At 38.1% G+C, this 13,887-nt stretch overlaps 1 protein-coding gene across 4 annotated transcripts in view; it reads right to left on the bottom strand.

Moving 5' to 3' along the window:
- PLA2R1 (phospholipase A2 receptor 1) overlaps positions 1 to 13,887 on the bottom strand; it is a 110,751-nt gene that overhangs the window by 74,502 nt on the left and 22,362 nt on the right. For 3 of the 4 annotated variants that reach the window (XM_032636871.1, XM_032636870.1, XM_032636872.1), the window contains 3 exons: positions 6,722 to 6,895; positions 1,399 to 1,512; positions 438 to 581 (listed from right to left, as the gene is read on the bottom strand). In XM_032636871.1, coding sequence (XP_032492762.1) covers positions 438 to 581; positions 1,399 to 1,512; positions 6,722 to 6,895 — 432 coding nt within the window. The remainder of the gene's footprint in view (positions 1 to 437; positions 582 to 1,398; positions 1,513 to 6,721; positions 6,896 to 13,887) is intronic. The other variant, XM_032636873.1, reaches the window with a different exon arrangement.

Here is a 13,887-nt window from a genome sequence, read left to right as displayed (position 1 = left end):
AAGTATTACTAATAAGAGATATAGAGTATGATAGGAGATCAATGAAGTAAATAATTTTATAAAACTATTTTCTAATTCATATGTTTAATTTCTAGGGTAACCATAAATAAATAAAGCTCAACTAGAATAGAAAATGAAGCATATCTTGTTTTCCTGAGGCAGAATGAATAAGAAAGCAAAGTTTTTAAAAAGAGAGGGAGAAAATGTTTTCTATACTTAGGTTATTTTGCTTTAGTTTTTAGTAAAAACCTAAATGCATTTATTAAATTCATGGTGCCTTTGGAATAACAGATCTTATCTTGTTACACATTTTTATTCATATAAAAACTAGCCTTAGCTAAGTTTAAATTATTAGCAAAAAATAAAAGACTTTGAATATATTGAGAGGGCAAGTAAGCAACTTACTTATAAAAACAGCTTAAAATAAAAACACTCACCAACTACTTCGTGATCAGTATGGTTTAGATATTTTTTACATATGTAAGGCAAAGTGGACTCACAATCCCGACTTCTCCAGGCATTTGACATAAATGCATTAAAAGTTCCACAGTGATATTCAACAAATGGCTCAAAATTTATTTCTGAAAATACAATGTGTGTGTACTTAATGTTAGAAGCAAAAGCAGTTAGTTCAATATATACTGAAATGTAGTTTTAGCATCAAGGAGACAGCCCTTCTCTTTGGCATATGTAGTAAATCCTATAAGATATTATATTTATGATTTTGCAGTTGAAGTCCAGGCATGACAATGAAATGATTTCCCAAAGATAGCAACAGCTGATTTTATTGTTTTAAGGTAGAGAGATATTTTTCAATCTGTTGCTATTTTTTTTTCACAAAATGCAATCGTACTTTATTATATTTTCTAGTTATTCAAGGTTCAACTATAACAATCTTTTAAACAACACATTTAAACAGAATGTGAGTGCGTTGTATTACACAGTTAATATAATTGACTTAGAATCCATAAGAAAAACCAATTTTCCTTTTTTTGTGTGAGACATACTGATGTAAGACAGTAATTGATCATATCTTTGGAGGGCAAAGGTTAACTGAAGAGAGAGGAAATTGACTAGGAGAGAGTGGGAAAAAATATACGAAAACAATCTGTACATAAACATCTACTTCTGAGATTTAATTTCTTATCTCTGTTGCTATTTTTAAAACAACTGACTAGAATCTTGGTTTTGACCCAAATCCTCCTGCACCCTTGGCTTACCTTCTCGGCCTCCATTTTCTCGTTTGGAAAAGCGTGCCTTATAGAAATTCAATCAGGCTTTAAAAATGTTTATAAGCCACTTTCACAATAACACGTCGTATACATATGTGGGAAATATTGCTATTTTAGGCTATGGGACGATGCCACCTGTTGAAGGTAAACAAAACGCTGCAGGTACCTGGGTTCCAGTTCAGATAGTTGAGTGGTGTTCTATCCGACCACTGCCAACCAGCATTTTCATCTAGCTGATTCAGACCTATCCATACTTCCACTGCTTCATTGCCAAAGTGCTCTGAAATAAGAGAAATACGGAGTTTCAAAAAAAAATCAATGTTACACGTCTTTCTTGTTTTCCTGTTCCTGGGGCATGGAGTCATAAATTAACTCCATCAATGGCAGAAAAGAGTTTAAGTGCTACTAAACCCCACCCTGGTGCTTCAGAGTAAAAAAAGCCAGCCTGAGAAACATGGCAGTCTCCTAAAGGCTCACTGATAGCAACTGTGCAGTGTTTAATCTAAGCATACAGGAATGCTGCCTCTCAACGGTCATCAATCCATCAACAGTTCATGGTTTCAAATCTGAGACCGTCTGACCTGTGTGAGCTTACCCACTTGAGGGTTTTAGAGGGGGAAGGAGGAAGTGCCCAGGGCCAGTCCTACAAAGTGCCCCTCTGTCTTCCTATTTTTTTGCCACATGTGTCTGGTGGCCTCAATCTGGAGGCTCAGGACTCAAGTACGCTGAGCTCAGGCTACCTCAGGCCCTGAGAAAGAGGAATAGGAAGAAATGCTATTAAATCTCTATAATGGGTATGTGTGTGCAGAGATGTAATGTTTACACTTGTCAATACTCTTGAAATATTTCACAGTTAAAAAAATTGAACAACTTAGAGGACCTTTTCCTTAGGGGTCTGGCTAGGAAGCGGAAGGCATATTAAGTGTTGTTAGTGCCGGGAGGCAAACCCTCAAATTTAAGGTGTGCTAAAGAAATGGGGGAAGGGCTGTCCAGTCGAGAGCCAATGGGGGTTGTCTGGCCAAGAGGAGAGCAGAATCCACGGGACCAGAGTATGTAGAGGGATCAATAGCAGGTTGGCCAATCCAAAAATGGGCAGAAGACCTAAATAGACATTTCTCCAAAGAAGATATACAGAGTACCAACAAATACATGAAAGAATGCTCAACATCATTAACCATTAGAGAAATGCAAATCAAAACTACAATGAGATATCATCTCACACCAGTCAGAATGGCCATGATCAAAAAATTTACAAACAATGAATGCTGGAGAGGGTGTGGAGAAAAGGGAACCCTCTTGCACTGTTGGTGGGAATGTAAATTGATACAGCCACTGTGGAGAACAGTATGGAGGTTCTTTAAAAAATTAAAAATAGAACTACCATATGACCCAGCAATCCCATTATTGGGCATATACCCTGAGAAAACCATAATTCAAAAAGAGTCATGTACCAAAATGTTCATTGCAGCTCTATTTACAATAGCCAGGACATGGATGCAGCGTAAGTGTCCATTGACAGATGAATCGATAAAGAAGATGTGGCACATATATACAATGGAATATTACTCAGCCATAAAAAGAAATGAAATTGAGTTATTTGTAGTGAGGTGGATGGACCTAGAGTCTGTCATACAGAGTGAAGTTAAGTCAGGAAGAGAAAAACAAATACTGTATGCTAACACATATATATGGAATCTAAAAAAAAAAAAGTGGTCATGAAGAATCTAGGGGCAGGATGGGAATAAAGACACAGACCTACTAGAGAATGGACTTGAGGATATGGGGAGGGGGAAGGGTAAGCTGGGACAAAGTGAGAGAGTGGCATGGACATATATACACTACCAAATGTAAAATAGATAGCTAGTGGGAAGCAGCCACATAGCACAGGGAGATCAGCTCGGTGCTCTGTGACCCCCTAGGGGGTGGGATAGGGAGGGTGGGAGGGAGGGAGATGCAAGAGGGAGGAGATATGGGGATATATGTATATGTATAGCTGATTCACTTTGTTATAAAGCAGAAACTAACACACCATTGTAAAGCAATTATACTCCAATAAAGATGTTAAAAAAAAAATAGCAGGTTGGGGCCATGAGCAGTGCAAATGCTTCTTCAGCTTGGTGTGGGAGAAGGCTTTCTGTAGGCCCCTTCTCCTAACCATTGTGCCTCGGCTCCTCCTGTTTTAATTCAATTCCAATTTTGTTATCAGTGCTATGTAGAAACATGTGCCTTGACATGCTTGTGTAGGAAAATATGCTTCTCAAAATTGTAGAATTAGGGGAAATTTTTCTTTGGTTTTCCTTTTTGTGCACCTGAACTTTAAAAAATTACTCTACAACAAACATGTACCACGTGTGCTGTAATATTTGGGGAAAAAACAGTGTCAGAGACTTTAGTGAATGTAATTTTGTGACACTTTCAAATGTTGCCATTGAATCTTCTAATCTATAAAGGACAGCATTGATCCCTTATGATTCATCTGCTTCAGAACCCAATTTATTCTGAGCCAGATGCAGGGGCCCTGCCTGAGACTGAGACCCTGACAGATAAGAGTGATAAATAGGGTGACCGTGTGTCCCAGTTTGCCTGGAAAATTCATGGCTTATGCTGGTAGTTCCAGAATAAGTATTGATGGCAGAACCTTTTACTCTTCAAAGGGTCTCAGTCTGGATGATCGATTGTATGGTCACCAAGGTTGTAAAGATTAGGGCATTCACATCACAAGGCTGCAGCACCTTCTGTGATTGGGTATTTTGAAACAACAGTGGAAAACTGGGAGAAGCTAAACCTTTAAGGAAAGAGAAAAAGGTGCTTTATAATTTTGAGATCCCTGAAATCACTGGACAGGAACAGCATTCATGGGCTCTGCCTTTCCAAGTTTCTGGGGCATAAACACAAGTCTCTTCCTAATGCCTATTTGGTTAGTCCTTCCAATAGCACCATTTGATTAAATCATCTAACTGGTGTCATCACGACAGAAGGCAGAATGGAAGATGGATTGACAAGACGGAGAAATTTCCACATTTCATATCGGGGTAAGTGCCAAGTGCTGCTTTCAAGTAATCTACCTAAAATATTTAAGTATTAATTATTCTTACCTTAGAGTTATTTTGAATACCCTCTGTGTGACTGTTTTAACAGTACATATTAAAAAATCATTGTATAATTTCTAATCTGTATTTAAAAGTACAAAAATAGTCTGTTTAGCTTTACAATTAAATTGGCTCACAATTCTATACTAATAAATGCAAACTGAAATTCCTTTGGCCATTTCCTGGCATTTGTGGCAGTTTAGATAATTCCTTATACCATAGTTAATGTTCACCAGCGATTAACAAGAAACAGTAGACTATTTTCAACATTAAAAAAATACCTTGGTCAGAACAAGCTTCTGTCTTAATGAATACTCTTCTGTTTTCCCAATCTAAACAATCCCCAAAATCTAATTATAAAACTGTGGTATTTAAATCAAAGTCTCTGACATATCTTATTCCTTTAATCTTTATTCAAGTCTGATTAAGTCCAAACCCTCTTATTAAAGATCCCAGCAGTCAAAATAGATAACAATTTTAATTCATAAATGGTGCACAAAATTTTCTATAAATACCATTACAGGCTAATAATGATTTTGGAAATGGGTGTTTTCCTGCAATATGATTCACTCAGATCAGTTTCAGTGATAATTTCCCACTTTTGCAAGTCTGTGGGGAAAGGGGCAGACATATCCTGTTCATGCATTTGTTACAATCCTTCTAGAAGTTATTAATGACTTTCAAAAGCCTTAAAATGTGCTTCCTCTTCCACCCAGTGAATCCACTTCTACAAACTTAGAGAGAAATAATCAGGGATCTATGCACAAAGGTATGTGAGGGATGGTTTTACATAGCAACAAATAAGTAAATAAAAACAAAATAAAGAATTTTATCTACCTATCCCTATCTAATATTTGGAGATTAGCTAAATATATTATCTCTAACCTGTATCGCTATGTAACCATTAAATACTATGATATAGATCTATATTTATAGACACGGACAGATGTTCATTCTATGCAGGTAAATTATATAAGCATGTTACTAAACTGTGCGCATAGTTGCTGTTAAATGTTTAACACATACTGAGTGTTTGATTTGTGTGCCAGGCACTTTTCTAAATTTTCACCTGTTCTATAACATGTCATTCTCACCACCAAAAAGTAGGTATTGTTATTATTTCCATTTGATAGAGGGGGGAAGTTGGGGCACAGAGAGGTTAAGTTACTTCTTTAGCACTGGTAGTAAGTGATGGAGGTGGGATTCAAACCCATGCAGGTGGCTCTTTGGCCCCTGTTCCTAACCTCTGTGCAACAACCGCCTCATCTTTTTATTCAATATCATTTTTCATAGATACTGTGGACTATGGATCATGCATGCATTTGTATGGGTTTTTTTTTTGCAGAAGAAACATGGTTATCTCTGGATTGTGGAACTATGAGAGTTTTTCCTTGAACTTTTAAAATTATCCTAGAATAATTTTATTATTATATTAGAAGAAACATGTGCAATATAATTTGGAAAAAAAGCATCAGAAACTTTTAATGAAAGTGACTAATTTTGTGACACTTTCAAATGTTTCAGAAAGATTTTTTTTTTTTTTTTTTTTTTTTTTTTTTTTTTTTTTTTTTTTTTTGCGGTACGCGGGCCTCTCACTGTTGTGGCCTCTCCCATTGCGGAGCACAGGCTCTGGACGCGCAAGGCTCAGCGGCCGTGGCTCACGGGCCCAGCCGCTCCGCGGCACATGGGATCTTCCCAGACCGGGGCACGAACCCGTGTCCCCTGCATCGGCAGGCAGACTCTCAACCACTGCGCCACCAGGGAAGCCCCAGAAAGATTTTTAAATGCTGCATGTACACATCTACAGACACATTTAATCTATAAAAGAGAAGTAAAAAGAGAGTTTAGGTGAGAGGTGAAATAGATCAGACTCAGCTCCTTAGCAGTCTTTTGACAGTTTATGTTATTACTTTACAGCGTTCGTTAACATGTGTGTGCTTTTGGTTTTCCAATTAAATTTTAAGTTCTTTGGCATCCACTGGAAACCCTACTACACACAGTGACTGACAGGTAAGATTCTGCTTAATTAGTAAACAGCTTAATTATTTATACATGGAAACGGAATGGCTAAGCTCCCCAGCAAAGCAGGAATTCGGACTTAAGTTTAGAAGTCTCCCTATGCACTTGTTGGAGCTGAAAATTCTCCTGGGTCCCTTGCTGTAGCCTCAACTTCTCTTTTCCAGCGGGGAGAAAATAAGAGAGGCACGGCCAGGTGTCAAATGGAATGGCCCAGGGTTCAGGTCAAAATTCTGGGTGTGAGTTTGGGCCATGTTAATAACAGAAAAATATTTTCCAAGGGACCTTTTCTTTCCAGAAGGCATCTTGGCATACATGAACGTAACTGTAAACACCAATCATTTTAATTGTACCGACATCAATGTGCATCATCCACCTACTTACTCCTTATGAAATTTTCTTCAGTCTCATCTGCAATACTTAATAAAGCACCTCCTTGCATCTGGCATGAAGAGTGTGCCTCGCTCCAGGAGAGGGAGGAAAGCAGGTTGAATTGGTAGCAAATGTGTGAATTGAGATCCTTCTCCCAGACAGCATCACAACCCACCTCAGTAGATGCTGAAAACAAAATCCATTAAAACGTTATAATCTTATTTTATTTATATGGCGATATATTTCTAAGATGAATTTGAATGGCATGATTGCAACTCCTAAAGCTTCAGAGCCCTTATCTATTCTTGATTAGGTCTTTATGATGAAATCTGCATTGTTTTCCCATAAACACTTTATGGTAAAGCTTGTTCAAGATTGAAAGGAAGTTCAAGAAATTATCAATAAAGAAGCTCTGATCCTTTCTGGGAAAATGACATTAGCTATTTTTGAGAGAAGGAAATATAATTGGAGTATAGATATTTGTGAAAATAACATCTGAGTTCTTTAAAGTCAGAACTTTATACTGAAAGCTGTGTGAACTGAAGTATTTATTTGAGATAGATGCAAATATTGTTTCAAAAAGCTTTTCCCTGCAAATACCAAAATGCTAGATGGAATAAAAGGGATACAGTAGAAACATGACTCTAAAATGAACAGAAGTTTTCAAATAAACATTGAGAACAGGAACACTGATATTTAGTTTAAGAAAGTTCTTTCAGTCAAAAGGAGGAGAAGCAAAATCCACTTGCAAAACATTGGCCAAGGATTGTGTAGTTTGCTTAAAAGTAAATTTAATAAAATATGAGACGTGGCTCTGAAATCTGAAGTTTATTGAAATAACAGAAAATGAAGACCTACTTTGGGTGCTTTAAATTAAACCCTAAGGTGAACCTAAGCAGCCATAAAAATTACCTGAAGTCAAACTCAGCCAAAGAATTTCAGAATGTAGACAATGTGAACCAGGCTACAGCATGAGTGTAACTGATGGTCAGACAATCTGCTAAAATCTAGAACAACTTTTCCCGAAGTGCAATCCATAGAGTATGACAACTTCAAGAGCTCTGCAAGAAAAGCTGGGACAGTGCATATGTAGCCTCCTCTGGGGAATTCATAATATACAACAGCATGTTAAAGCCTCTGAGAAGTTCTCTGATAAAGAAACAGCTTAATTTTAATTCAGTATACTTCAAACTTATTTGACAATGAAATCTTTTTGGTTTGTTTTCTTTTTCCCGCAATACTTAGATGGCTCCCTTGGGAATGTGGGAAGTTTGTTTTCATATCTGGTTGCAATGTGCCTTCCCCAGAACGGAGTTAGTTAAGGAGAAGTTATTATATAAATCTAAGGTTGTCTACAGAGTTTCCTGACACATGTATTTATAGAAGGATCCAAGATTGAAGGAGGATCTATCACCAAGAAGATAAGTCTATCACCAAGGAAAACTGTAGGAAGAGGAAGAGAAAGGGAGGAGGACAGCTTCAGTAATAATCTTGCCCTGGTGGCTGAAATTTCCCCATTGAGTTTGAATCCTTAGAGACCGTCTTCAGTTAAAAAGCTATGCCATCCGTGAGATGGACAACACGCTAAGCATTATCAGACATCAGTTTAGCCCTGTTCATCCCGTGTGAGAGCTGAGGCCATGAAAGAGGAGTGTTTACAGTTTCAGTGTGCACAAAAATCACTTAGCCAGCTTCTTAAAAAAACCACAGGTTCCTGGTTCTCAGTCTCAGAGATTTTGAATTGGAAGGTCGGGGTGGGATTCAGAAAGCTGACTTTCTAACGTATTACTGATTCTAATGCAAATGGTTCACAAAGCAAACACTGGGAAACCCTGGTTTGAAAGAAATCATTTGAAGCACTTCCCAAGGAGAGCAGGTATGAGTAGCCTTTGGCTACTAGAAGATAGTAAGATGTCAGAAGGGGAGATAGGAGGAGGATGTCAAAAGGAGAGATCTGGGTATAGGGTACTTGCCTCTCATCTACTGCCTTGGGTAAAGATTTGATAATAAGTCCTAATTATAAGCCTCCATGATAAGCCATGCCATGATAAGAAAAGGTTCGGAGGACACTTCAGTTGATCTCATTCTCATTTTTGCCAAGAGTTGGTCCTGCCCTTTCAACAGGACATGGATTAAGCTACGTAAAGCAGCCTTTTGCAGAAATCTTCCTGAATTCTATTCATTAAACAGTTAAGATGAGAGGCTTACAGGTGATCCTGTCTGGGCTACAAATTACACTTCCCAGTTTTGTTAGATTTCCCCTGACTTTGTGTTATCTGTGCCAGTTCTTAAGTTTAATCAAAAGGAAACCCCCAGTCAAATGTTTGCAAAAGGTGCCCATATTCTTCTAACAAGGCAGTCCATTTGTCATTAAAATTTGGTTTTAACTAAAATATAAGAATTTGTATTTCTATGCCATCAGACACAAGTCCTCTCTTTGCTTCTCTAGATGGGCTGCGTGTCACTCCATGGATCCGATTTGAAGATTTCATGGTAACAAGTGGAATGAAAGTGCCACCCTGGGCCTGGGCACTGTGATGTGTTCTTCTGATCTCCCTTCAGGACCGAAGGCCTAATTTCCCCAGCTGCCAGCAGACACCTCTCAACATGAAGCCTTCTTCAAGGATTGCCTTGGCTGAAGAGGCTCTTTGCCCAATACCACTCTCCCTTCCTAAGTGCTGTCTGCAAACCATGACTGGTCAGTGCAGGGCTATAAGACCCCTCCTCTCACCCCAACTAGGGGCAAATCCAGCCTGAGAACTCCTTATGGGTCAGTGTGGGGAGTCACCAGCCCTGCATCACCGTCCTGTGCAATCCTGCTCTCTTCCCTTCGTTTCCGTGTGTATCGATCCTGAGACTCCTCCCCAGGAGGCCTCCTGCATGCTCATCTTGTCCTTGGAGACTGTTCCCCAGGAACTCCCTTGCCACAGGGTCCCGTCCTGGCCTGGGGCATTTGCGTGTATTTATTCTTAATCCTCTTGCTTATTCATAACTAACTTCTGCTTCTAAGCCACTGAAAATTGTAGGCTGGTACATTTACTTTTTCTTGAAAAATTCTAGTCTAAGGGATACCATCAGATTGTTATATTTCTTTGCATCTTTGGTTGTCTTTATATCATCTCTTCTGTCGCTAAATTCTGAGCTCCTTGAAGGAAGCAGCTATGTCCTATATATCTTTTTATTTATTTATTTATTTTTATTTTTGGCTGCATTGGGTCTTCGTTTCTGTGCGAGGGCTTTCTCCAGTTGTGGCGAGCAGGGGCCACTCTGCATCACGGTGCGTGGGCCTCTCACTATCGCAGCCTCTCTTGTTGTGGAGCACAGGCTCAGTAGTTGTGGCGCACGGGCCCAGTTGCTCCGCGGCATGTGGGATCTTCCCAGACCAGGGCTCGAACCCGTGTCCCCTGCATTGGCAGGCAGACTCTCAACCACTGTGCCACCAGGGAAGCCCATCCTATATATCTTTGCATCTCCTACTGTTTGAAGAAAGATTGCCAAAAATCTTTTGCATGATGGTGATTTTTTTTCCCTTTCAAAATACACCTTTCTTCTAATGAACTGAAGTATATTCATGTCAACACGGATTTTATTATAGATTATGACTGAGATGCAGCCATTTTTCCTTCTCTATTAATATGGCTTTTTTGTCATCCCTAAGTATACAGCTTTGTCATTGTCCCAGATGTATCTTTCCTGCCACTTTAAAAAATGGTTGAATTCTTTAAAAAAAAAAGAACTCTTATACTATTCAAGCAACTCCAGGCTACAGAGTTACTATTTTTCTCTCTTTCGTCTTTCATACACTTAGCAAATAGTTATTGAATATCTGCTCCCTGAAAAGTGTTTTGTTGGTAAATCTCATGTAAAAGGGATACCAAATCAAGTCAGCACTTCCTGCTGTTCATCCCCAATGCCTTACATGCTCCTTGGTAGGCCTGATCACAGTTGAGATTAAATGACGCATTATGGGATTGCTTATTGATTGTCTGTTTTTCCTGATAAAATTAAGTATCAGGAGAGCAGGTACCATGTTCCAACTTTTTCATGTTATTTCCCAAGCTTGCCACCAGAATTTAAAGGCAGTTAGGCAGAGGAGACTATGCTATCAAAGGAAGCTGAGAAGTGGTGGCCACAAAGGAAAGAGGAAAACTAGCAGGTGTGGGTCCCAGAAGCCCAAGGAAAGAGATGGTGTCAGTTTGTTACACGTTGTTGAATCTTTCAGTAAGATGAGGACTGAGACCATTAGTGACTTTATGGAGCACGTTCCAACAGAGGAACCCAATCATCTGCCTGCTCCATGCCTGCACCCAACAGATGAGCACTGCCAAGAAAATCATCCAATGGATTCATTATCAACCACCCCCAATACTTCCTGGAAACATTACCGGTTTTCCCTAAAAAGCTTGCTCTCCCAGCAGCCACCGTGTTCATTTCACACCTTTCCTGTTGTCCAAACCTCTCACTCTTTCTTCCCCCTCTTCAGAGAAAGTCCACAGCCACTGGACTCGTTTCTCCTCATTTTCCCCATCACTTAATCCATCAACCTTCTTGGACCTGTACTGTCCTCTCCTTCTTCCCTCCCATGGAGTTGTCTTTACATCCATAAAAGGTCAGTCTGTCCATCTTTCATCTGGACCCTATTTCCTTCTGCCTTCTGAGAGACCATATTTATTTCACCAATTGTTTCACTTTCCTGCATCCTCAACCTCTTTCTGTTAGATCCTTTCCAGAAGCATTCAAAGGTGACCTAGCAGCTCTCATCCTTAAAAAACAAGAAACAAAAAAAATTCCTCCCTTGGCCTCCCCATCACAGTCTCTACCTTTTCTCTACTCCCATTAATCACATATTTTTATACGTATGCTGTCTCCAATTTCTCATCTATCATTTACTCTTTAAAAAAAACAATTTCACTGAGACATAATTAACATGCCATATAACTCACCCATTTAAAGTATATAGTTCAATAGTTTTTAGTATATTCAAAGCATTGTGCAACCATCACCACAATCAAGTTTAGAACATTTTTGTGGGAACCCAGTTCCCATTAGCAGTCACTTACCATTTTTCCCTCAATCGTCACCCCTACCCCCAGCCCAAGGCAACCACTAAACTTGTGTCTGTCTCTATAGATTTGCTTATTCTGAACATTTCATATAAGTGGAATTATACAGTGTGTGATCTTTTTGTGACTGGCTTCTTTCACTTAGCATAATGTTTCCAATGGTCATCCATGTTGTAGCATGTACCAGTACTTCATTTCTTTACATTGTCCAATAATATCCTATTAAATACTACTGGGTATAGTACATGTTATTTATGCATTCATCAACAGGTAGACATTTGGATTGTTTCTATTTTTTGGCTATTATAAATAACGTTGCTATAAGCATTTGTGTAAAGGTTTTTGTGTAGGTATATGTTTTCATTTCTCCTGGATATATACTCAGGAGTAGAATTAGGGGTCATATGGTAACCCAATGTTTGACCTTTTAAGGAACTGACAGACTGTTTTCCAAAGCAGCTGTATCCTTTTACAATCCTTTCAGCAGTGGATAAGAGTTCCAATTTCTCTATATCTTTGTCAGCATTTGTTATTGTCTGTCTCTTTGATTTTAGCCATCCTGTGGGATGTAAAGTGGTATCTCACTGTAGTTTTTGTTTGAATTTCCCTGATGGCTAATGATACTGAGCATCTTTTCATGTGGTTATTGGCCATTTGTAAATCTATTTTTGGAGAAATGTCTATTCAGACACTTTACCCATTTTTAAATTGGGATTTTTGTCTTTTTATTATTGAGTTATGAGGTCTTTATATATTCTAGATATAGGTCCCTTATTAGATATCTGATTTGCAAATTTTTTACCCCATTCCATGGGTTGTCTTTTCACTTTCTTGATTGTGTCCTTTGAAACACAAAAATTTTTGATTTTGATGAAGTTCAACTTATCTATTTTTTTCTTTTGTTGCTTGCATTTTGGTGTCATATCTAAGAATTCATTGCATTTTCAAGATCATGAAGATTTACCCCTATGTATTCTTGTAAGGGTTTTATAGTTTTATCTCTTCCATGTAAGTTTTAAAAATCTATTTTGAGTTAATTTTTTTTATAAGGTGAGAGATAGGAGTTTAATTTTATTATTTTGCATGTGGAATCCAGTTTCCCTGCACCATTTTTTGAAAAGACTATTGTTTTCCCATTGAATTGTCTTGGCACCCTTGTCAAAAATCAATTAATCATAAGTGTGCCCTCTCAGTTTTATTTCATTTTGACAGTATCACATTGTCTTGATTACAGTCACTTTGCATAGGTTTTGAAAATGAGAAGTATAAGTCCTCCAACTTTGTTCTTCCTTTTCATGATTATTTTGGCTCTTCTGGGTCCTTTGAATTTCCATGTGAATTTTAGGATGAGCCTGTCAATTTCCGCAAAGGAGTCAGCTAGGTTTTTGATAAAGATTGCTGTAGTAGTGCCATCTTAGCAATATTAAGTCCTCTGATTACATGAACATGGAATGTCTTTCCATTTATTTAATTTTCTTTAATTTCTTTCAACAATATTTTGTAGTTTTTAGAGAGAAGTTTTTCATGTCTTTCGTTAAATTTTTCCTAAGGATTTTATCCTTTTGGATGTTACAATAAATGGATTTGTTTTCTCTCCATCTCTTTTTGGATTTGTTTTCTTAATTTAATTTCTGGATTGTTCATTGCTACAGTATTGAAGTACAATTGATTTTTATATATTGATCTTGTATCCTGTGAATGAGTCTATTTGTTGTAGTAGTTTTTTTAGTGGATTACTTAAAATTTTATGCATACAGGATCATGTCATCTGCAAATAGAGATAGTTTTACAACCCCCTTTCCAATCTGGATGACTTAAATTTTCTTGCCTACTTGCCCAGGCTAGAACATCCAGTACAGTGTTGAATAGAGGTGTTGAGAGTAGATAGTCTGTCTTGTCTTATTCCTGATCTTATGGGAAAGCATCTAGTCTTCTACCATTAAGTATGCTGGCTGTGGGTTTTTCAGAGATGCCCTTTATCAGGTTGAGGACATTCTCTTCTGTTTTAAGTTTAGTTTTGTTTTTTTCATGAAGGGATGTAATGTGTTGTCAAATGTTTTTTCTGCACCTATTGAGATAATTGTATGTCCTTTCTCCTATTTATATAGGTATCAC

This window comes from Phocoena sinus, chromosome 7, assembly GCF_008692025.1.
Source record: "Phocoena sinus isolate mPhoSin1 chromosome 7, mPhoSin1.pri, whole genome shotgun sequence".
Lineage (NCBI taxonomy): Eukaryota > Metazoa > Chordata > Mammalia > Artiodactyla > Phocoenidae > Phocoena > Phocoena sinus.
Note: the sequence above shows the minus strand (reverse complement) of the source record. Positions and strands in the feature narration are given on the sequence as shown.